Source organism: Pezoporus occidentalis, unplaced genomic scaffold (genome assembly GCF_034315485.1).
Source record: "Pezoporus occidentalis ecotype Australia unplaced genomic scaffold, CSIRO_AGI_Poc_V1 ctg142, whole genome shotgun sequence".
Classification (NCBI taxonomy): Eukaryota; Metazoa; Chordata; class Aves; order Psittaciformes; family Psittacidae; genus Pezoporus; species Pezoporus occidentalis.
Window position 1 is genome coordinate 99,945 of NW_026913230.1, and position 22,403 is coordinate 122,347.

At 42.2% G+C, this 22,403-nt stretch overlaps 1 protein-coding gene across 4 annotated transcripts; it reads right to left on the bottom strand.

The window, feature by feature from the left end:
• Window positions 1–37: 37 nt before the first annotated feature.
• On the bottom strand, window positions 38–22,248 carry TBC1D9B (TBC1 domain family member 9B). Of its 4 annotated transcripts, none has more exons than XM_062609909.1 (22): window positions 22,018–22,248; window positions 19,514–19,624; window positions 16,843–16,961; window positions 15,548–15,776; window positions 14,678–14,936; window positions 13,864–14,071; window positions 13,521–13,733; window positions 13,196–13,357; window positions 12,442–12,592; window positions 11,824–12,038; window positions 10,962–11,079; window positions 9,982–10,267; window positions 9,189–9,318; window positions 7,938–8,036; window positions 7,052–7,120; window positions 6,030–6,270; window positions 5,603–5,668; window positions 5,370–5,441; window positions 4,918–4,950; window positions 3,820–3,867; window positions 3,263–3,369; window positions 38–2,493 (listed from the first exon to the last, which is right to left on the bottom strand). In XM_062609909.1, the coding sequence occupies exons 1-22, from the start codon at window positions 22,133–22,135 to the stop codon at window positions 1,801–1,803; spliced, it is 3,747 nt and encodes a 1,248-aa protein (XP_062465893.1). In that variant the 5' UTR covers window positions 22,136–22,248; the 3' UTR covers window positions 38–1,800. The 4 variants fall into 4 exon arrangements, with proteins under 4 accessions (XP_062465893.1, XP_062465891.1, XP_062465892.1 ...); XM_062609907.1 differs by having other exon boundaries at window positions 4,918–4,968; XM_062609908.1 differs by having other exon boundaries at window positions 4,918–4,968; window positions 13,196–13,354; window positions 22,018–22,247.
• Window positions 22,249–22,403: the final 155 nt, after the last annotated feature.

Below are 22,403 nucleotides of genomic sequence, written 5' to 3' on the forward strand. Positions count from 1 at the left end.
GCAATACTCCACAAGCTAAGAGAAACAGGAGTCAGAGTAGTGTGTAGGATTCTGGTTCCTTTATTGAGTACATGACATGAGACAGACAGACTGTGTAAAATCACATGTATTATTTGTAATTTAAAAAATGACAATAAATTACTGAATAATTAGTAAAAGCAGTTTGACTAATGGCTGCTCTCCAGTGATGCAGGACACAGGAGGCAGAGAAATAAGGAATATGTACCAGCTGTGAATACCTACAGAGACTGTCACAAGGAGGAATTAACACCGATTAGCATGCCAAGTAGTGTTAAATGGGAACATCCAACCGTACGTGTCCTTCCCAACCTTCACATTCTGAATCCCAGCCAACAGCCGTAGCAAACCTTGCCTTCAGTGAGGGCTTAGCTCTCACTCCTGCCCTGCAAGGCAGATGTCTGTGTACTGAGAGGAATTTATCTGTAGGAACAGAATTACTTCTCCATCCTCGGAGCGCATGCCCTACTACCAGAAAGCTAACTCTTAGTTTCTTCTGGTCTTAACTGATCTAAAAGAGCAGTCACTCAGTCTCCCAGTTATTTTGTCTCTAACTGGAAAAGAGATCTAGTCTATTATCGAGATTTCCCACAAAGGGCTGATGGCAGAGGGCCACACTGCTTTGAATTCTTCCTCTTTGAGTATAATTGCCCTTTGATGAGTAGGAATTTCTAAGAGCATGTCCACTGCTGGACTCTTTGTACAGGAGATGCTCAGGAAGGACACACTGAGTAGCTGCAGGTGATACAATGCTCCTGCACATCTCCCTGCCCCACAAATTTGCAAGGGTTGACTGATCAGACTGTTCTTAGGGGTCCTCCTAAAAACTGTACCCATCATTAGCTAGTAAAAATAGAGAACAGACAAGAGACAAGGGATGTTTCCTGTACTGATAGGAAAAGTCCAGCAGACCAGCATGCCACTGCCCTGTAACACAGGCTGATTCACCGCCTTCTAATTTAGGAACTTAGTCCCTCACTATAACCATCATAAGACCACTGATTGACTTAATATTACTCTGCACTGAGGTCAAGGAGCTTGTGGCTTCCCAGGCAAACCAAAACCAATGGATTTCAAAGGATTAGTAAAGGAAATGCTAGAAAACCAGGTTTGTCTGAAAACTCTTGAATGCTGAAGGAGAACGTGATCATACACTATGAAAATGCCAAATCCCATCTGAAAGAAACCTGCAGACCTGAGAAATGTCTGTGTTTAGATCTGAGGGTGCTGGGAGCAGTGGGCTGACTTGCACTAGAGCTGCTGAGTCACAGAACAGCACTGAAGAACTTACAAGACTATTTCTGGGTCAGGGCCCTACAGCACTTGACTACACTGTGTTAGCTCCCAGGCTGGCAGACAGCGGTGGACATGGTTTCGAGCCAGGCTGCATCTGCTGTGCAAGTTACCCAGGAGCCTACAGCAAACAAGGGCAGGCAAGGAGCAGTTACTGTCTGAAATAAAACTTCATTAAAATAAAGGACAGCAAAAGGCAGACATGCACAATTTATGGTGGTAATTCTGTATGTCAGGAGCTACTAGGTTCTAATGGCTCTCGAGAATATAGACCTAACTCCACCAGCCAGAGTAGCCAAAGAAGCACCTACAAAAAAGTCACTGTCAGATGTCAGAAGCCCCTTATCAACTGGAATCTATTGTAATTGTGTAGCTACTGGTCTCTGATTAAACAAAAAAGTCCCCAAACACAAAATACCAAACCATTCTGCCATCTGCCACATTATCTCCCTGCTGCATCTCCCAAAGACAATTCCTGCTTTCTCCAGTTCACCCTGACACGGAGGAAAGTTCATAATCACTGGATGAACTGAACTGCCTCTCTACTTTCTTCTGATCTTTGATCTTTTGGAGAATGTTGACTTTTTTCTCAAAGTAGTTTACAAGGGCTGCTTCTGTCAGCATGGAAGCTAAGATCTGCTCAAAGGAGATAGACCAGTCAGTGTCAATGGTGCTACCATACCTGGCAGCTGAACTGCTGCCTTCACAACCAACCAGGACCGTGTCATCTGCAATGTCTTCACACTGCAGGGAGCCTGTGCTGACCATGGAGTAGGAAGACATGGACATATCATCTTTGGTTTCATCATCTGATAGCAGCTGTAAAGGAGAGCTTTGTCCTTCCCCTGATGCATCTCCTAGAGTTTGGTTCTCCTGCTGTGGTTTTTCAGGCTGAGCATCTCTGCAGGTTTTGTCCTCATGGTCAGCTCGGGGCTGCTGCTCAACTGCTGAATTCTGACTCTGTTCAGATGTTGGCGACTCCTCTTCACTCACAGGGTCTTGGGTATTGTTTGTTTTGCAGTCCTCAGACTTCCTCATGGGCCTGTTGGAGAACTTTTTCCCAACCTCTCCAATTCGCAGAAGGAGACTGGCTACAGTGGCAATGGCATGATACAGCTCTTGCTCCACTGGGTCCTCACTGAACATGTTGTAAAGGGTCTTGCATAACTCTATGAATTGTTCCTTTAAAAGACAAAGACCAAAAAAGCTGACAAAGTGATGAAGCTGAACAAAGCAACAGATTAAGCAACAGGCACCATCTTGGCAGACTGTTTATCTGCCTCCCTACTAAGTAAATGGCAATTTGCTGTACTGATTAAGAACAGCCCAATGCAGGCAAACTCCTTTCTCTGCTATAGTGGCTAAATGGAGACACAGCTAGCAATTTCATAGTGGTGGAGTTTTAATACTGACAAATGAACATCTGAGAAAACATAACATTTTAGTTCTAGTCCTGCTATTCTTTTGTGGCCAGCTTCTAAGCATTTCCAAACCGGTTTAAGTAGCACCCATCAAGGAAATCAGGGACAGAAAAGATCACACCAGTCATCAGAGTATCTTTCCTGTAACCACATTCTTTGCTCTTCACCAAGCAGCTGTAACTTGAGGCAATGCAAAACCAAAAAAGCCAAACAAGTTTATACGACTGAAGGCACATTTGAAACTGCTCTGGAGATAAAACACAGATTGCAGTTCTTACAGGAAAAATTGTTCTGGGAGGCAGAGAGGATCAAATACATTTGACTGGTGGAAAGAAAGCAGTTTGCCCATGTCCACTGGGAAATTCAACAGAAACATGTGGAATTAGGGGCTTCTAAAGCTCACCAGACCAGAACAGCAGGGTAAACAGCAGGCAAAGACTGAGCATGCTGGCAAAACCACTGCACATTCTGCTGAATTCCCCACTAAGCTGCCAGTCACCTAATTGCAAACCTTCACATTCACTTCTTACCTGGCTCATTTTGGGAAGATCTTTAATGGTTTCTTTCCTGGACTCTTTTTCCTTGGCCCACATTCTTAGGTAGTACCTGTAGTCCTGTGGACTGGTACCTTTCTCCTCTGTAAGGCAAGAATAAGCCACTATTGTCAGGTGGTTAATGGTTTCAGGCTTCAAAAGTGAACGCTGTGCAAGCAAAAATCATGCTGGAAGATGGTTTTACTGACAGTTAGGAAAGCATCTACCAGGAAGGCTGCATTGTTTTCTGCTGGTTTATCTAATCCAGCTCAGTAGAGCAAAATGTTAATACTGCTGCACCAGTCTGACTTCTCCTAAATGAACTCTATGAGCTGACAACTTGCCAGACATGAATTACAAATGTTATGCTCTTGGTATGTAAAAGTCAGAGCAGTAAGGCGTGAGAGAGCCTTATTTCCCATCTCACATCTCACTCTACCTCTGTGCACAAGGGACACTTTGAAAGGTTTCCTTGATGCAGCAAAGGACAATGAACAGTTTGTAATAGGAGAGTGACAAGACTAGAATGTGGTCTCTATTGATGATGGAATTACCTTTTTCTGGACCATTCTCATTTGTCCTTCCTTTATCTTCTTGGGTTTCTAAAAAAAATACGGAATTCAAAAATCATGGTTAATAACTGATTTTCAGCAATACAGTACATGAAGTACATAAGACAACTCATGAATATGTTTAATATTAGGATAGATCTGACAGTCCCACATCATGCTTAGATGAGTGAATAGAACAGGATGGAAGCAAGAGGATGATGGGATGATCTGGGTAAAAAGCCACACTGAAAAAGGGGATTGAAGAGCTGAGGTAGAGGGCAGAACTCTTAAAAGAAGGGTGAAACATAGATATGAAAGACAGCTGAGCAATGCGATGGCTTAAAGGTTCAGTTATCCAAATCAAGATAATGAACGGAAAAACCCCAGACGACTACTGAGCACATATGTGACTAGTATCTACACTCACCATTATTCACTGACTTAACTGACACTTCGGGAGCAATCAGCAGTCTAACTTCACAAACTTTGCTTCTGCTTCCCTATATTGTCACCAGACTATACAGGAAGTCTTGGCTCAACTCAGACTGTTCACTTAGCCACCCAGCACCAAACAGTACAATTACCCCTTGTACTTACTCAGATTTTTATTTTTGGAGCACTATTACATTTTGGTAAATGTTTAGCACAATTGACATATTTTGACCTCCTATTTGACAACCCCTAAAATAATGTTTTAAGAAATACAGTAGATTAGTCTACTAGCAGTTTTACAATACAATGGCATGAATCATTATTCCTTTAAGTTAGAAGATCATGGAGTAGACACAGGTGCCATCTGCCCAGGTCAGCAGCCCCCATGCTCTGCTCTGAGCTTATTTTCCACCGGCCAATGTCTAGGGTGAGACAAATTCCACTGGAAAAAAAGATGGACAAACCCTATTTTGATCTAGGTTGAAACTCAATAGTTAGAATCCACTGAAAGGTATCTAACTACTCATAGCATTTTATTCACAGTGGGACTGTCAGGAAAAGAGGAGCAGCAGCTACAACTTCAGAGTATTTAAAATAGCACACTGGTGTGAGCAGATGATATCAGCATGATAGCCATGCTCAATGCATGCACATAATCCATGGACTGACCTTGAGACTCACAGTGCAGGCAGAAATCCAGCTCTGAGACAAAAGGAGATACTTGAGCAGCAGAAAAAGGGTTTGAGGGGACAATATCCCAGATAAAAGAGAAGTAAAGGCCAGACACAGACAGACACAGAGAAGGAAACAAAAACAAGAGAGAGACAATGAGACTTGCATGAAAAACCTAAATCATGGTGGGAGACGGGCTGGTAAAAGCACACTGCTCCTCCTCAGCAGTCTGTGACTGTGATTCAGAGCATGCTGTGTTGTGCATGAAATGGGCACTGAGGAGTTTAAGCTCCAAACTTCTTTCCCATTATGCAACAAAGACAGCAAGTTCACATACTCTTGTTGCCGCCACGAGACCATGCTTTGCACAAAATCACTATTTATACCACATGGATTTGTGCTGCAACTCCTGCCTAATCTGAAAGGTAAAGACAGCAGTGTTGTATTACCTTCTGCTGTAACATCCTCTGTGAAATAACTTGTGGCCTCCAAAGCAGACTCTGTCTCCTCTGGGTTCAGAGCTGTATTTACAGAGAAGGAAATGTTAAGATCTCCAAGCTAATTGAACAGCAGTTATCACCCACTTCATTAGCAAAATTCATGAGGCATCCCTTTTCAACTGCAGGTCAGCACACACCAGGCTCAACAGTAGCAGTATAGAGAAGCAATAGCAATCACTCACCAGGAGGCAGATGCAGTTTGTACAGTACTTTGAGTTTTTCAGTAAGGTCACCATGGTACATCCCACCTGCAAAACAAAAAAGCAAGGTTAAGAAAAACAGCCCTTAGGATAAAGAATCACCCTGTGCTCACAAGCTCAAACCAGAATGAGTTCACATACAACGAGGAAATGATATCCACACAAAGGCCTGCGCAGAAGCACTAAAGAAATCCACAGCAAAGCTGCATTTTGTTTTGCCAACTGTTTCCCAAAACAGGAAACAGTGCAGCAGCAAAAAGGCATTGTTTGTTCTCGTGAACCTCACTGTAAGGCAGCCACCCTCCCCTTGTGACAGTGCAAACACCACTATCTCCTTTCAGTTCTCTGCTTGGAAAAGGACAGAAACCTGTTTTGCAATGTTATATCATCTCCAAACCCCACCACTTACTCATCCCTGTGACAAACTCCTTGAAGTTAATGAGAGAATCCCTGTTCTCATCCAGAAGCCGGAACAAACGCCCCGCTAGCACTGGTGTATGTGCACCACAGGACCAGGGGGTCAAAGCGATGAACAGCTCTTTGAACTGGTCCATGTCGATGCGATACTGCTCCAGGTAGGGTAAACTCTGATCCCGGCGGGCACCTGCAGCACGGTTATTTCCCCAGTAACAGCTCATCAGATACTTTGCCTTTGGAGGGAAAGGATTAAAAGGTCAGATTATACTAAACTACAACAGTCCAAAGGAGTGGAGACTTTGCTGTAGCTCAAGAACAGCATCAGGAAGCAAAGGAGAGATATTCCAAGACACACAGTTTATCTTCCCCATTATTACTAGTGTTACATAACTACAAAATAATACAAAATTAAGGAAGAGGCAGGGATTTGTGAAAAGCATGAAGAACAATTTTAAGTGAAAAATACAAACCCCATTATTTCAGGTTTGAACAAAATGTCACTCAGGCTTTACTGTAACAAGTTTAAGAACTAAGCCTCTCTTTCTCAGTCTCCAGCACAATGCAACTGAGTTTGCAGTGACTTGGTAAATGAAGTTGGGTAATACCACTCCTTTAAAAAAACCACTGACAGACAGAGGCAAAGCACTTAAGTAATTTTGTCACAATTACAGATCAAATCAATGGCAAACTTGAAAACAAAAACTGAGGTATACTCAATTCTAGCTCCCCGTTCTAAGTGCTGTGTGTCATTTCTTCCATTGCCTCCACAATCTCTTTCTGAATAAGTACCATTCAAATACTGCAAATGTGTTTTGGCTATCTTTGGGGGAACAATAATAATCAACCAGAACATAATATGGCCAGTCGTACTGGCACCATGTATAACAGAATGCCACATCTGTTTCTGATAGGCTGGATTAAAAATCAAAGCAAAGTCATTTCTTCCCTTTCAATTTATTCTGATATTTGCTCTCTCTGTGTCAGAACATATTCTTCTTCATTCCAGCTTCTTACCTTGAACACTACATACAGCTCTTCTAGTTCCTCAATAGAGAAACCAATGTCACCTGACACAGCTCGAACCTATAGTTAGGGAGAAAATAGAGTGAAAATTTTATTTCAAAGCTAGAAAAATTAAATATGACTCATGGAAAAATCTGTGTAATATGGAACAGAAACAAACAAGTGCAAGGTGATATGACACAAGATGGGAGGGAAAACATAACCATTCTAATACTTCCTGCTGCTATGAATTATATGTCAGGAAGACAGTTTCTGGTCATGCAGAAACTGCTGACATTTGGAACGCCTAGGAAAAATTGCTGCACTTATTCCTTGTTTATGCAGGGACCTCACTGTGCAGGCTGTGTTGCCCCTGCCTATTGCTTTTATCTTCAGATGTTTGACCTAGATGTACTGAAAAACAACAGTGAAAGAAAGTTGTGGATGAGATTCTCCACCTAGAACATGGCAGATAATTGCAATAGATATGGATACTCCCCTTTGGCCATGCGCTAGCATACTCTTTAAGTGGCAGGTAAGTAATTACCTGCTGGCTAGCTTTTCTCAGAGGTTCCAGGCAAGTAATGAAACAGACAGTACTAGGCAATGGAGACTATTACAAGGCTTACAAGTGGCATTTATCTCCCTCCATGCCAAATATCTCATTCAATCATGCCCTCGCACTTCAATCCATTTTACTAGATTAAAGAGAACCATGTGAAGTAAGAAAACTGAAAATATATTATTACAGCCAGTAAATCCATTTTTCACATGAACTGCTATTCTGTAAGTCACTCAAAACTAGGTTTGCTACAGTGCAAACTTTCTAGATGCTTACAGCAAAACACACTGCATTTATATGCCATCTGGTAGCTCATTCAATCTGGGAGGCACATACCACACTCTTCTTGGCTGTATCCTCCAGAGACTGGATCACTTTTAGCCTTTGTTTAAAACGCATTTGTTCAATGTCATCTGCCTTCAGATTGCTAAATTTCTACAAGAAAGGAAGCAGACCAGGTCAGCATCATCTCCTAAAGAAAGAACAACCCCTGTTCAATGACATGGTTTTTAACAAGTGCACTATCCCCTCAGAGATGATTTAACCCCCCTAGAAGCCTTTTACCAACAGCAAAAAGATGAGACAAAGCTTGAGCTCTATTTCTTATTCACATCTGTCCTGTAAGAGAACTCATATAGAATTCATGAGAAATCCAGCATGAGAGGTTTGAAAAGAACAGCTGAAAAAGCTTCTGTCAGGACTGACAGAAATACAGATCCTGTACTGTGGTGGAGATAAGAGTACAGACAGGTTGGCATTCCTTCCAGACATGTTCTTTTCTAGGACCCATGTGAGATTCAGCTAGAAACACCAAAGTTAAGAGGCTTTTCTACTGACGATGTCGGACAAGTAAGATGAATTTGGCAACTTTTTTTGCAAAAGAAATCAAGAAGAGAGATGGCAGATTTGAAGAAACAAACAAAATGCGCAGCAAAATGATGGCAGCCTGACTGTAAGCAGCTGGAAAGGGATAGGATGAAAAACAGGAGATAAAAAGCGAAATGAACCCATGTTTAGCACAGCATAGCAGAGAACTGTCAAACACCTCTTCTTTTAACTGTGTTCTTTCCATCATTCATTTGCAAATTTCTTCTGAGTTTGTTCTCAGTAAGAATAATGAATATGTCCACCAGTGCAGAGGTATTTCAACAGGTCACCTTCCTATTACTGTAACTTGGATCCCAGCACAGGATTCCTGTGCACGTGAACAGGGATGCTTCCATGTTTCTGCAGTATACCTTGCCATTTTTACCCTTAATTTCTTGCCCTAAATCCATAGCACTGACAATCCCCAAATATGAGTAAGAATGGATGATTTTTTAGCAAAGCAGGAAGAAATCTCTGGTATGCAATTTTTACTTATTTGCAATCTTCATTTTAATCTCCACTGGTGCTAGGGAGACTCTTTGTAATCTGCAGTAGCCAACAGCGCTAAGTCTTTACTCATACCAAACGTGGATTAATGGCTTGAGCCTGAACTTAAACACCTCAAGCTGTGAACATTGTTCAGATTCAGGCTGCACAAAGTATAAAACTGGATGTTACTAGAGAAAAGTCTCTTGGGCAAAAACTAAGCCAGAACCTTACCTCATAGGATGTTTTGATGAGCTCAAAGATGTCGATTTCCAGTGGTGGGTCATCTCCACTTGTCAGTAAGGCATGCAAGTGGGGAATAGGAGGAGAGACACTTTGTCTGTTAACTACATTGTCCAAATATCTGTGGGGAAATGAACAGAACAGATTCAAGACTCCAGGATTAGAGTCCAGGAAAAGAAGTCATATCCTAAACACGTAATTCCCAACTTCTTTGTATCATTAATCTAAACATGTAGGGCAATTTAATTTTTCACAGCTAACCTGCAATGCTACACTCAATGAATCTGAAGTTGATTTTCACCCTATTTTGGGGAGTACCTACTCTTTTTAAAGTGAGCTTTTAGTTGTAAGCTGAAGATCTTGCTGCACACATAGAAGAGATTCACATTTCAAACAAGAAAAATACTGTATTTACTAGATTTGGGAGATATCTGCTTGATAAAGTTTTGTTATCCAGGCAATTCCTGCCAGGATATGTTCATAATACAGATTAGAATTTGTCAGTGAATTTCAGATAAACAATGCTTTGGAGTTCAAATTTAAACTGGGATGCAGGAATGCATTATGCTGCAAAGCAAACAATTCCAGAAATATGGGATTCCTCCACACTTGAGCTGTAATTCAATTTCAGCTCTTGTAGATAGCAATAGCAAAACTCTCTGGAGCTCAAGTTGCAACCTAAGTGTTATCTGTGACCTGCTATATCAGGGAATTAAGTAGGAAGGGATGATGGCTAAAAGGGTACCATTACTATCCCATTATAAATAAGAACAATGAATGGTACCTGCCCAGAATAGTCATGGCTTCACCTTCATCACAGCACTGTAACAACTTCTCCATGTTGGCATCAAGTATGGCCAATGACACTTGTAAGATGAACTTGATTCCCTCATAGAAAAAACAGTCGACAATGACCACGGCACTCTCAAAGGGCATGACACTGAGAAAGAGAGTGAGAAACCAGGAAAGGGATATGGTGGAGATAACTCCTAGGTCCTGCATCTTTTCTGACAGCTGTGGCAGATACTCTCGTGTAAGCTCTTCAAAGATGCCTTGGTCGACCAACGCACCTGGAAAACAAACAAAAACAATGGTAGAATTCAAACTGGTGGTATCATGGTACTACACTAGCTAATCAATTATTAAAATATCATGAGTTCACTTTGATTTCATATAAGCCTCTTAATATCAGAACTAAAACGGATACACTTATTTAGATTTCTCTCCTCAATAAAGCAAACATATTTAGACAGATACTACTTCTACATTGCAGAGCATGCAGAAACAAAATCTCCCACTGATCACTGAATGCATTTACCCTGAATGAGTGGAGAACTACTGCTATTATGGTATTTTCATCAAACTACTCTTTTATACAGACCAACCTTAAAAGCCCATGAAGCGGAGCTTTCACTAACCTTTCCTGGGAGCCTATTCCAAAGACTTAATAAATCATTCAGATGGGAAAAAATAACCCAGTAATCTTTTTCTAGATATGCATCTTTACTGCTAATGGTCCCTCCTGCTATCAATTTTTAGTGATTTCATCTTCCTTGTTACTACAAGGTAGTACTGCTACCTTGGTAGCCTGTAGTGTCTCCTCTTACATCTCCATTAAACACCTGCAACTTTAAAGGTTGTTCTTCATCATCTTAAAAATGCACCATATTTAATTCATTCTGAACAACAAAATGCTAATGAGAGATGCTGGTGCAGCTGAAGCTCAAAAATCCAGGCTCCAGCATGAATTTGAGAAAGACTCACCGACTACTCTTGTGTTGTAGTAATCTGGCAACATCCTCTCACATAAAGCCACGAGGAGCCAGAAAGCCTCTTCCTCATTGCAGTACAGCAGCAGTACTGATGTAACAATGTTCATGGCCTACGAGCCAGCACAGTAAAATGCACAGAGGAGAAAAAGATGAAGATGTTCATGAAAGCTCTGTCATTACAGACCAGCTAAACTTAAAAAGCATGAATACAGCAAAACTGTCGCTAAGAGTCACATCCATTTCCAACTTTTACTGGTATCTGAGTCAACAGATGACCTTGAGCCAATTTACCTTCCTGTTTCAGTTCCTCTGTTTGTGAGGCAGCAAGTAATATAATTACTTTTTGTCAAGCATTTAGATCAATCAGTGTGACTAACTACAATTTTCACAGTTTTCATAAAAAGCTTTTTAACAATTTGATTGTAATAGAACAATATAATAGAATGCCTAATACCAGAGCAATACACAAAATGAATCTGAATTTCCACTGAGTTGTTTCAGAAATGAGCAACCGGCTTGGTTGTCAATATACTGCCTATGTTCGTCATCACTTATTGGATCCAATTGCTCTTTTCCATGAAACCATTCGATGTTTTTCCTGAGCTAGGGAAAGCTCTAACAGGAAAACTCATAAAAGACTCTCACTACACCTAACAGAAATCTGCAGAGTCTATTTAACTGCTATATCCAAGGGATAGCTAAGAGATCTTGCAACATCACCACTTTTCCTGCCCTCACACCACCACATGGACAGCATGAAGGAAAAGCTTGAAACTTAAAAAAAACCTGCAGAAAAAGACCAAGTCAATCATGGTCACCATGTAGACCTAACAAGTCTAAGGCTTCTTTCTTACCTGACAGTACCCAATTGTTGGATTTCTGAATGCATAAGCTGTTAACACTCTGCGGAGGGCAGCAATTCCCAGCTCATTCTGGAAGGCAGGATGTTCTGGCATAGAACGGTGCAGATCTCTCTCTATTTCTTCTGTAGCAAGATTGTACTTTCCCATTGACTTTTCCACAAGATCTGCATAGTAACCAGGATGAGTCACCATCTCATTCCAAGCCCCTGTAATGACAAATAAATATTGCTTCACCTTTTGAGCTCTAGAATACAGATTTTATACCCACAGTTTCAGAGATGAGGCAGCCAGGAAGAACTGCACGAATTCATTAACTATGAATAGATATGACAGTAACAAACTCATTGTGAAATCATCATGTTAAGAGTCTAGGTCCCAACACAAACGCAGACAAAAGAAGCTAAAGAGCTTCTACACTCATAAAAACCCGTAATGTCAGGAATGTGATCTCTGCATTTTTGGCACCACCACCATGAAATGTATCATTCAGATGGGAGTTAACTTGTGATTAATTTATTCTGAAATGAGCTAAGATTTATCCCTTTTCCTTTGAGATGTGCAGAAAGCTTATTCTTAATAGCTGTCAAAATATGCAGCACAACACCCTACCTGAGAAAAGGAGCCACAATTCTCCACGAAGGTTCTCTGGGATTCCTTTTTGCACCATCTCTCTTGTCTTGGCAGTGCGATACATACACATGCCTCGCCCATATTCAAAGAAATGGATGTTCCAAGACTCTTCTTTCATCTTTTCCTTTGCCTTCACAGAAACAAACATGGCCGTTTTAGGAGATTAATGCATTTTTATGTTTGTAGGACAGGTAATTTCTGGGTATGCTCAGGCCTACACTTCACAAGAGAAATGCATTGCATTGTGACATTTGAAGCCTTTATTCTTCTGCCTGAATGAACAGGTGCATCCTAACCTACACTGTTCTGAATCAGTTCTGACCTCACTTAAAGTCAAATCTTTGAAACACTAACATGGGCTGTGCAATGGCATCACACCTTGCAAACCTGCACATAAATGCAAGGAGAACCATGGCCTAAGATGATTAACTAGCAAGCAGAGATCTCCTTTCTTGATTTGAAGAAAAGCAGTTCTTCACAGACATGAATTTACATCCCAGAAACACAGTATCACTTATTTCTCACCCTCTAGTGAAGCATCTCAGGTATCTCAGTACTCATAAAGCAAGCTGAGGGTCAGGTTACATCTATGCAGCACTGTCACTGTGACACACAAAGCAGTGATACTGCAGGACTGACTAGGGATAAAATGAACTTTAAGTCAGACCAGGACAGAAAATCTGCAACCTACTGCAAACTAGAGTTAATTCTTTTAAGTTAAAATATTATTTACCCCTTTGGGTCCTGAAAGCTCCTCGGAATTTCTTCTGAAGAGTTTGAGTAGTCCCTGTGAGGCTGTTGGCACTTCCCCGGCACAGAAGTTGATAGGTCGACTGCTGAGAGCAGACACAGGGCTAACAGCAAGTGGGCTGCTGGAAGGCAACTCTGGAACCTCCTGAACAACAAAACATAAAGCAGCTGAGCTCAGGCAGCCTCCCTCCTCTGCTAATTGTCTAACAAAGAGACAGTATTTGCTGGTAAGGAGCACTGTTAAAACACTGTAACAAGTATTATTCTGAAAAGCTGACAAATGCTCCTCCCCGCTATTCCCTTAGTACCTCACAACCAGGATCAGCCGAATTCCACTTCCATTCCCTGTCACTGCCACATGGCTTCTTGGATGGTGTTCTCTGCAAGAAGTCAGAGATTCTCTGTACCAAGAAATCTCGGTCTTTCAGATTGGCAAAGAAGAAGGTCATTTTACTTTTAGTGCTGATGGACAGAGGGCTGGGCAAGACACTGGAACTATCTGCTTTCTCAACTATTGTCACCTAGAAGACAAAGACAAGGGCCATTTGGATCTAGGAGATTCTCTATGATCTATAAAGCACTGCACAAAAGACAGAAGCACACAAGACAAGAAAGGCCTATAGTCTTAATACACAGGTAAGAAATCCCTACCTCCCTGAGAGGAATGATGAGATGACAGGCCTCCTCTGCCTTGCTGGCAAAACAAATGTAATTGTTGGAAACAAACATCTGGCCAGGAATATGCATCTTGTTGAATGGTGTCCACAAGGTACAATCTGTGTGTCCATCCAGGCATTCATCCTTAGGCAACCGGAAAGTGGCACGGTAGCACTCATTTTTGGCTCGAGCATCCAGGTCTCTGAAGAAAAGTAAAGAGTAATCCACAGAGTTTTTTTCTCACTGGAAAAACCCACTCCAACACTAATGTTAATTGTTGACTCCAATCACAACCTTCAGACTGTGCTGTGTATTCTTAGTATTCATTTCTCTAACTGAGATTCCACCCCTCATCTGACTCCACTTTCAGCTTTCAGACATGCTTCACTGACAATGTATGTCCTGCAATACAAGATAAAATATGCAAGCGCAGAGAGCAGTCCCCAGCAGCAGGATTTATTACAATACAAATGTATATTACTTTTTAGAAACCTTCAACTTCAGACAATGGGGCTGATGTAATTTTCTTCTTTCACTTATTTTTTAACAGGATTTTCAACAGTTTGTAGTTGAAAATTCCTCCTGACCATGCCTACTCATGCATGAGTAAGACATGAGGGTGTGTGTGATTTCAGTACCAGTTTGGGATGGGAAGAAAAAAAGATCAGGCAGAAGGCTAATGCTAGGAATAACTGATACAGCCAGGGTGAGAAAATCCCAGAGGTAACTGGGAGCTACACAGTAATACAGATTTATTATAACAATCCCCTGTTATTTGTCTTGTTTCCTCACTGCTGGAAACACATACCTTTTTAATGCAGAGATGTTCTTAAGAGGCTTCCTGGGCTTCGGGAGAGACTTGTCCTGTAGGAAGCTCTCATTATCCAGCAGCTGCCGCATAGCAATATTAGCCAACTGTTCCATCAGCTTGAATGTCTCATTGATGTTGAGAAACATGGAAAAATAAAGTTCACTGTCCCTTGTGCTTACTTTAATGCACTCAGGGAACAGCAGCGTGGCATTTTTTTCTAGCTGGGTTACATCCACCCACTGGATCACCAGTGTAACTGGGAAAAAAAAAAGATTAAAACCCCTATATTACCATTTGAGGCAAAACAACAATCAGAAATGAGGCTCAAGGGGCCATTAAGCTCTCAGTGTAGCAGCATTTTTTCCCCCGCTTACACGTGGACAATTCTTTTACTGGGTTCTCCAAAAATACTTGGAAGTAATCCTTGTGATTAACTAGACTAGAAATAATGCAGTTACTAAAGGACTATCTCCTATCCAGTAAATGCCTTCAAGTACAATTACTCAAGTTTTCACTCTTTCTTTCCAGCAAATTAGCTTTTAACTCAGGAGTTCAGGCTCTGTAAATACTGGATCCTGGTGGTGGTTCCAAATAAAACTCACCAAGGTAAAAATACTGCTTGGTTCTCCAATCCAGTTTATGTAAAACTTTGGTTGTACTTGTACAACAACTGACTTAGGTATTCAGTCTAAACATCCCTGAAGTGCCTATGAGTGTAAGGACTGATCTGTCCACTGAGCTAGAGCCCAAAGGATTCCTAAAAGGGAAAAAAAGGCTGTCATCTTAAAAAAGGTCACACACAAGATCAACTGCATAAAAAAGTTAATGGCAAATGGCAGAAAAACAACTATCAGGCTTGCAACTCACCCTCTTTGCCCAGCAAGAAGGAGTAGAAACAGAGGTGATTGACAGTGAGGTACAGCCATCCCTGCCTGGGTACACGGCCTTTCCAATAGCTGCAGGAATAGTAATTGACCAACTTCTCCACCTCGGGCATCCCAAACTGCTTCCGCATTTTCAGTTCAGCCTCTTTGAATTTACCTGGATCCTCTTCACTCTGGGGCTGCTCATTCTTGTTCTCTTCAGCAATAATTCCCTGAAAGGACATGGGAGGAGAGGGGGAAGAAATGAGAGAAGTAACAGAAGGGAACATGCCTGCTGACAGACATAATGGACAGCAAAAGGTCACAGCAGCAATCCGGAAGACAGAAAGAAGAAACACGACACAACAGTTACCATTTCTCCTGTCATGTTAGAGCAATGGTAAAGACATGTAGAAAGAGCAGCCAGATAGCCTGGGATCCATTCCTGAACACATGCAGCAAGCATTCACATTTAACGTTTGACTGAGTTTCTCCTGGCTGGCCTGGTAACACTTTGAACACCCTGCAGGAGAACTGAAGTCTGTTTTCACTTGCATACATGCTTCTTCAACAGGAAGAAGATCATCTGCCAGGAAGAGCAGAACTCCACAGTCTGTCAGATCTTGACTGGCCAGAAGGAAAACACAAATGACCACAATCTCTCTTGCACACAGAAAATACAAACAGTCTGACAGTAGTACTGAAAAAGACTCAAATTGCTGCTGTTCAATAGCAAACTCTATTTATAGGTTTCTACTCTGGAGAATTTGTGGGCTGGGAATCTGAAGTGTGTTCCTTGCACAACAAGCAGACACCTGTCTGACTCAGAAGGCAGTGGAAATTGGGGTGCAGTTTCTTTACAACTTACATGCCTTTTAGAGCACTGTGGCAGGACAAGTGTATTACTTGCAAACTAGAGTTCTCCCTGCTGTATTTGTTGCAAGATGAATCCTTGTTAAACATTCTCTCTGCATCAAAGGCATAATCAGCAAGGATTTTAAAGAGGTATATTTTAATTAGTAAGAGCATCCTAAGCAGCCTGCTCCCTGAGATCTACTGCTTGTAACTTTTTCCCTCACACAAATACCTTTGGCCAGTGTTATGACTGCAACATGATGCTGATAATACCATATATATTCCATGACAATTTCAAATGTATGTGTCTGAAAAGGGAGCAGGGAGAAGTTTTGCAATGGAGCTCTTGCTCCCTCCCTCCTTCCCTCCGGTAAAAAATCCTTAAAGCCACCTCCTCATTCTTTCTCAGGATCTGGAAGTCCTTCAGGGAAATGTGTCACTTACATGTATCTTGCCCTTCACAAAGGTGGTGATATCTTCTTCATTATCAAAGATGGAGAGAGTCTGCAGTAAGTTATTCTCCAGCCATTCCCAATGCTTTGTGATCTCTTTACGGGATGACCCTAATTGAAGGGGTGAAAGATGATGGGAAGAGCAAAGAAAAAAGAAATTAGAACATGGTCTTATTTTGCCCTCCAAGTTCACAGCAGGAAACTAATAATTACCAAACAGTGATGAAGAGAAATCAAACACAATAACCGCATACATGTCAAGGATATTTTATGTATACCATTATGTTTCTAATGAAATATCTCCACTGCCACCAAGGACAATAACACTACCAACAGACCACCCTATCTGCCAGCGCACACCAAACACAGCTTTTTTCCCCAGATAAAACGTGTTCTTATGTTCCAGACAAGAAAACCTCTTTTAGTTCCTGGTATTGTGGAGCAAAAATAATTAACTTTCAGTAGAATCCTGAAGTTTTTGCACCTACAGAAGAACTGAACCTTTTACACCTACAAAGAGGTCCCGTATTCCATGCTCAATGGTCAGCAAAAAGCATAAAATTCCAAAACAAAAAGCAAGCAAACATTGATGTCAAAGTGTTTTACTTTCCTAAGTAAAAAGGTCTCACCAAACTTCCTACTAGTTCGTTGTCTTTACCCATGTACAACAGCTCACAAAGGACAAGCTGCACTCTCTAACCAATTTGAAGAACTTTTCTATAGAAAGTTACCTGAGTTTACATTATTTCAAAGATTTGTGTTTACTAAAAGATTTCCTCCTCTCTGTGGACAGCTATCACTGTGGTCTCTTGCAGACAGAAAAAATGCAGAAAAATTAAAAAACAATTTATATTCTTAACAAGAGACACGGTTAAGTGCAGAGAAAAAGAAACCCGTTTAAACGCAAGTCAAAGACATTTTTAAGTTTCTCTTTGCCAAATTCCAGTAAATTCACCTTCTGAAGTTTTACGCAAGAGCAGTGGGATATCTAAAAAAGTTAACAGCACGCCTCCCTCTACCCGGTTTCGTTGTGAGTACACTACACCTCTCCCTGTGGTTAACAGTGGAAGAGAAGACAGCAGCAGACACCCAAGCTGTTCCCTAAAGCTACTGCTCTACCTCACTTTAAGAGGCAGCTTCAGCAATGAAACACTCTTCACGTATTTGCAGTTGGACGCCTAACCACGAAGCCCAACACCACCTAATCTGTGGTTTCATAAGTAGAAATAACTCCAAGAACTGAAACTAAAAACTAGAAGCAAGTAAGCTGTCTTGTCTCAAAGCACTGCAGGGCTTTGAATTTGAGTCTGTGTGTACAGCCCAATGGATCAGGCAACAGTAAGTTTACTTGACATCTGTGCTAGCCATCTGACAGTGTTTTTAAAGCACTAATGATTTCGAGTAATACAAAATGGCTTATTTTAAGGTCACAGAATTAACAACTATAGGATACTTTGGTTGTCAAAAATTCTCCACAGGTCCAGCAACTATGGTAGGGGAATAAAAGTCTGAGTTTTGTTTTGTTTCAGGAGCTGCATCTCTCACCAAGTCGCAGCAAATTGCTAAAATGAGCCAGGCCTCAGTAACTGACATCTAAGAACAACATTAAAATTGCATATAAGAAGGAGTAAACCAATTCCTACAGAGAGAGTTGTAAGAATGAAGGCCGGAACCTTTGGCTGTAAGGCCGAAGCTGTGTATCACCAGAATGCTGCCACTAGTATTTACTTATGATGAATTGTACATAAAAAGTACACATTTTTCAACTGGAGAACCATATACATTTTATAACTTTAAGTACTTTCACTCTGACAATCAAATGAGAACCAGATATAATTACAAAAATATTCTGGATAAAGACAATGTATCTACTCCTGTATAATTATTTATCAAACTCCATTCAGTTGTTAGATAGCCCAGCTCATTTTATCATGTTGCATTTCTTAAAAGTAACTGAGATATAGAGGATATCAATTAAAACACTCCTGGTATTGCATAAAAATAACACACCCATTAGTGTTAAGATACTGTAAAATTTCAGATTTGCGCCATATGTGGCCACTAAATATTCTGCTTTTTTCTATGCAGTTTCTGGCCTGCCATTTTGTTTTCTTTCTTCCTCTCTGCCTCCTCCTTCCTCAAAAGGGAAACTTTCTGTGAAACACAGAAACTTCTAAACCTTGTTTCAGCAGAATTTAAGTAGCTCTGCAAGGGAGAATATTATGGTGGCTGCCTGGGGAGAAGACAGAAACAGTGAAAACAAGACATCAAGATGTCTGGGCTTAGCACATAGTTACCTCATGCTCAAATTTTATGTCTCAACCACAAAGTGAGAAGTGAAGATTCTTATTATAAACAGAAGTGGTCTAACAAATACGTCCGAAGATACCTTTCTCTTTAGCAACCAGCAGGACCTAAAAAACTTAAAGTTTATCAGCAGATATTAGGAGGTTGTACCATGATACTCTAATAGAGCAGTTACACTTCTCAAGTAAAAGAAACCAAAGATTTCTGATGTTTTAAAAAACTATTATTGTAATGTTTTATACAGATATAGTGTATCCACAAATCTATTACAGATGTGGGATCACTGATTATCTGAACCAAAAAGACAACAGAATAATAAAAATTCAGCCTCCAACAAGAGTCACATCACTACATACCACATGCCACTGCCCAGTACACTTGAGAGTCCTGAGTCTGGTGCAGAATACGGTATGGGGCAACTCTGGCACTAGAATCCAAAACCACGTCTAATGTTCCCACAAGAAGACCTAGGAGGCAAAGAGGGAGAAATTAAAACAATGTATTACCAAAATGAAGAATTGGGTTAAGTAAAAATAAGGGTTGAAAATTAGGGAAAAATGATGTTCCTATGACCTATGCTGTGACAGAAGAACAACGGCACCTCGTTGAGACAATGAAGACACACATCCAGTCACTGCAGGCAAATTACCTATAAACCAACTACAGCCAATCCCACTGGTAATGGAGAAAGTTTAGATGGCAATTAAGTGTCTCCTAAACCTCATTATATTCCTCTGCCTTCATAGGAGTTTTCTAATACAAATGAAATGTAATTTCCTCTGTGGGGATTTTGTTGCCAATAGTGATTTTTAAGCCCACTAAACTAAAACACCAAAGAGTTTTCAATGCTGTATATTTCAGCATCACCTATGCAAACAGCAGGTAAGATAACTCATCCAAACTGGAATCAAGCAGCTCCAGAAAAACTGGTACTCACAGGTTGCAGTGTTGTTTCTGGAAGTACTTTGATTAAACAAAGACAGAAGGCAGAGAATCAGAATTTGGCAATACAGAAGTTCAAGTATTTTTTGTACATGATGCTAAATAAAAAAGGAAGCACTTCCAGAATAAATACTGACAGCAACTTTGTAAAGCAGACCCATATATTTCAATTCAGTCTATTTTCTAGATAAATCAAATATCTAAGATGATAGTTTGCTTTGTTATTCTACATAATGTACTATGAACATTTTTAAGGCAAATTAGTTTCACAACTTCCTCATGATTAGAAGTTTTCTAACATTAGAACTTGGAGAGCATGATTCTTCCTCTCGATCTCTATTTGGGAGGCCCAGGCTCAATCCCCCTGCTCTCCTCTGTATGGCTTGGGCAAGTCTCACCCATATCTTATTCGTTATCATGAAACCATATCTCATTCGTTATCATGAAACATGCTACTTCCTCCCCTTTATCTCCTTCGGCTATCCAAAAGCAAGTAATAGACTAGGAATATACCATTGATCACAGTTCAACAGAAATGCCATCCACAGCAAGCTCATCTAGTAATCCTTAAACCAAATCCGTATGTACCCAGCACAGCAGGATCTCAATTTTGGCTCCAGGTTTCTTGTGCACAGTTTTAGACAGAATGGGTGTTAAAAAGCCATTTTGCATACTTCTTATAACAATAACAAACATGTCAAATATTGGCACATGGATCAGTGAAGACACATTGACATGTTTAAGAATCTAAGTACAACAGCAACTTACTTAAACACCTTTCCAGCTTTCAGGATGAGTATCTACATTCTACCTCTAAAATGTCAACTTGCAGCTGTACAGCTCCGTAAGGAGGACACGTGGCTTTTCACATGTAAGAGCTCTGAAGAAGACTCTCTCACTGAGCTAAACTAGCTCAGGAAGTAAACTGGCTCCAAGCTTCCAATAAGAGATCAGCTCAAACACTTCCAGAACAGCACCAGGTATCACTGCTTCTTGCAAGAACCTGGGGAACTCCAGAATACCTACATGGCTACATGTGAAATTAGACAATTAAGTGATGCTGCATAAAACAGAGCAATTCAAAACAGTTTTGAACACTGTGAACAGCTGAAACATGCTAAGGGTGTTTATCAGCTTGTGCCATTTCTGCAGTCAGTGTGTTTGGTTAACAGGGCTAATGCGTGAACCTGGTTGTGTGCAACACACAAATGTAAAAAGCACATTTTGGTTATCCATGTAACTCTGTCAGCATTTTGCCCATGAACGGGGTGTTTTAAAAGTGAGGGGACTGTTGTGGTGGTGTTAACATTGTAGGCACCGCGACATTGTTGTAACAGTTTCTGTCAGCAAACAGGGTATCAGCCACACACACGCACTGGGGTTGCTCCATCGCTATCGGGCACCCACACAACTTCACCCCTGACCCAGGCACAGCAGTTTTGGTGAAGGTATTAGTTTAAAACCACATCTCACTTCCATCCTCTAATCTTGGGGGAAATGCATAAAGAAAACAACTCGGCAATTCCAGGCAATGCGAGGATGACAGAGGAGCCATTCCTGGCAAGCGAAGAGGGTCACCCCAGCCGCCCCCGGCACCATTATTCACCCTCCCTTGTGCATCAGCACGCAGGGGAGGCCCGGCCGCAGCGCCAGGCGCCGCACAGACCCCGTCGGACGGAACGGGCTCACCCCAGCCGCCGGGGCCTCCATCTCCCTCCCGCTCCCGCCGCCGTACCGAGGCGGGCAGCTCCCGCCCGGCCCTGTCGGAGCCCGCGCCGCGGTCAGGGAGCCCCTCAGCGCCCTCCGGACCGGGCCTTGCAGGGACACAGCAGCGGAGCAGGACATCCCCCCGCTGCCCCCGCAGCGCCTCCCCGCTGTGGCCGGGCCGGAGCCTCCCCTCAGCCCCGCCGCGGCTCACCCGTGAGGCCGCCCCCTTTGCCGTGTCCCCGCCGGCGCTGCAGCAAGAAGAAGGGGTTGGCCCGCTCCGTGACCCACAGCGCGCCGGCCAGCAGCACCTCCTCGGGCCCCAGCCACATCGCGGCGGGGCCGCTGCGGTGGAGAGGCACGGAGCGGAGGAGAGCGGCACTGGGCCGGGCCCGGCCGCAGCGGGGAGGCGGTGCCGGGGAAGCAGCCGGGCCGCGCCGCCGGGTCACGGGGCCGCGCCGGCGGAGCCACGGCGCCCTCTGGCGTGCGGGCCCCCTCACTGCAGCGGGGCGGTGCCAGGCTGCCGCTGTGGCGCGGGAGAGGAGAGGTCCTGGGTTCGAGCCCCAGTCCCCGGAGGGGAACGGGTCCAGTGCCAGCTCC

Bases quoted from the DNA above. Each gene is read 5' to 3' on its own strand.
- TBC1D9B (XM_062609907.1), bottom strand. From the start codon at position 22,135: ATGTGGCTGGGGCCCGAGGAGGTGCTGCTGGCCGGCGCGCTGTGGGTC. The intron at 9,319-9,981 runs GTACCATTCATT...ATTTCCCCACAG, and splicing joins GCCATGACTATTCTGGGCAG to ATATTTGGACAATGTAGTTA. The intron at 3,868-4,917 runs GTCAGTCCATGG...TATTTTTTTTAG, and splicing joins CCTGCACTGTGAGTCTCAAG to AAACCCAAGAAGATAAAGGA.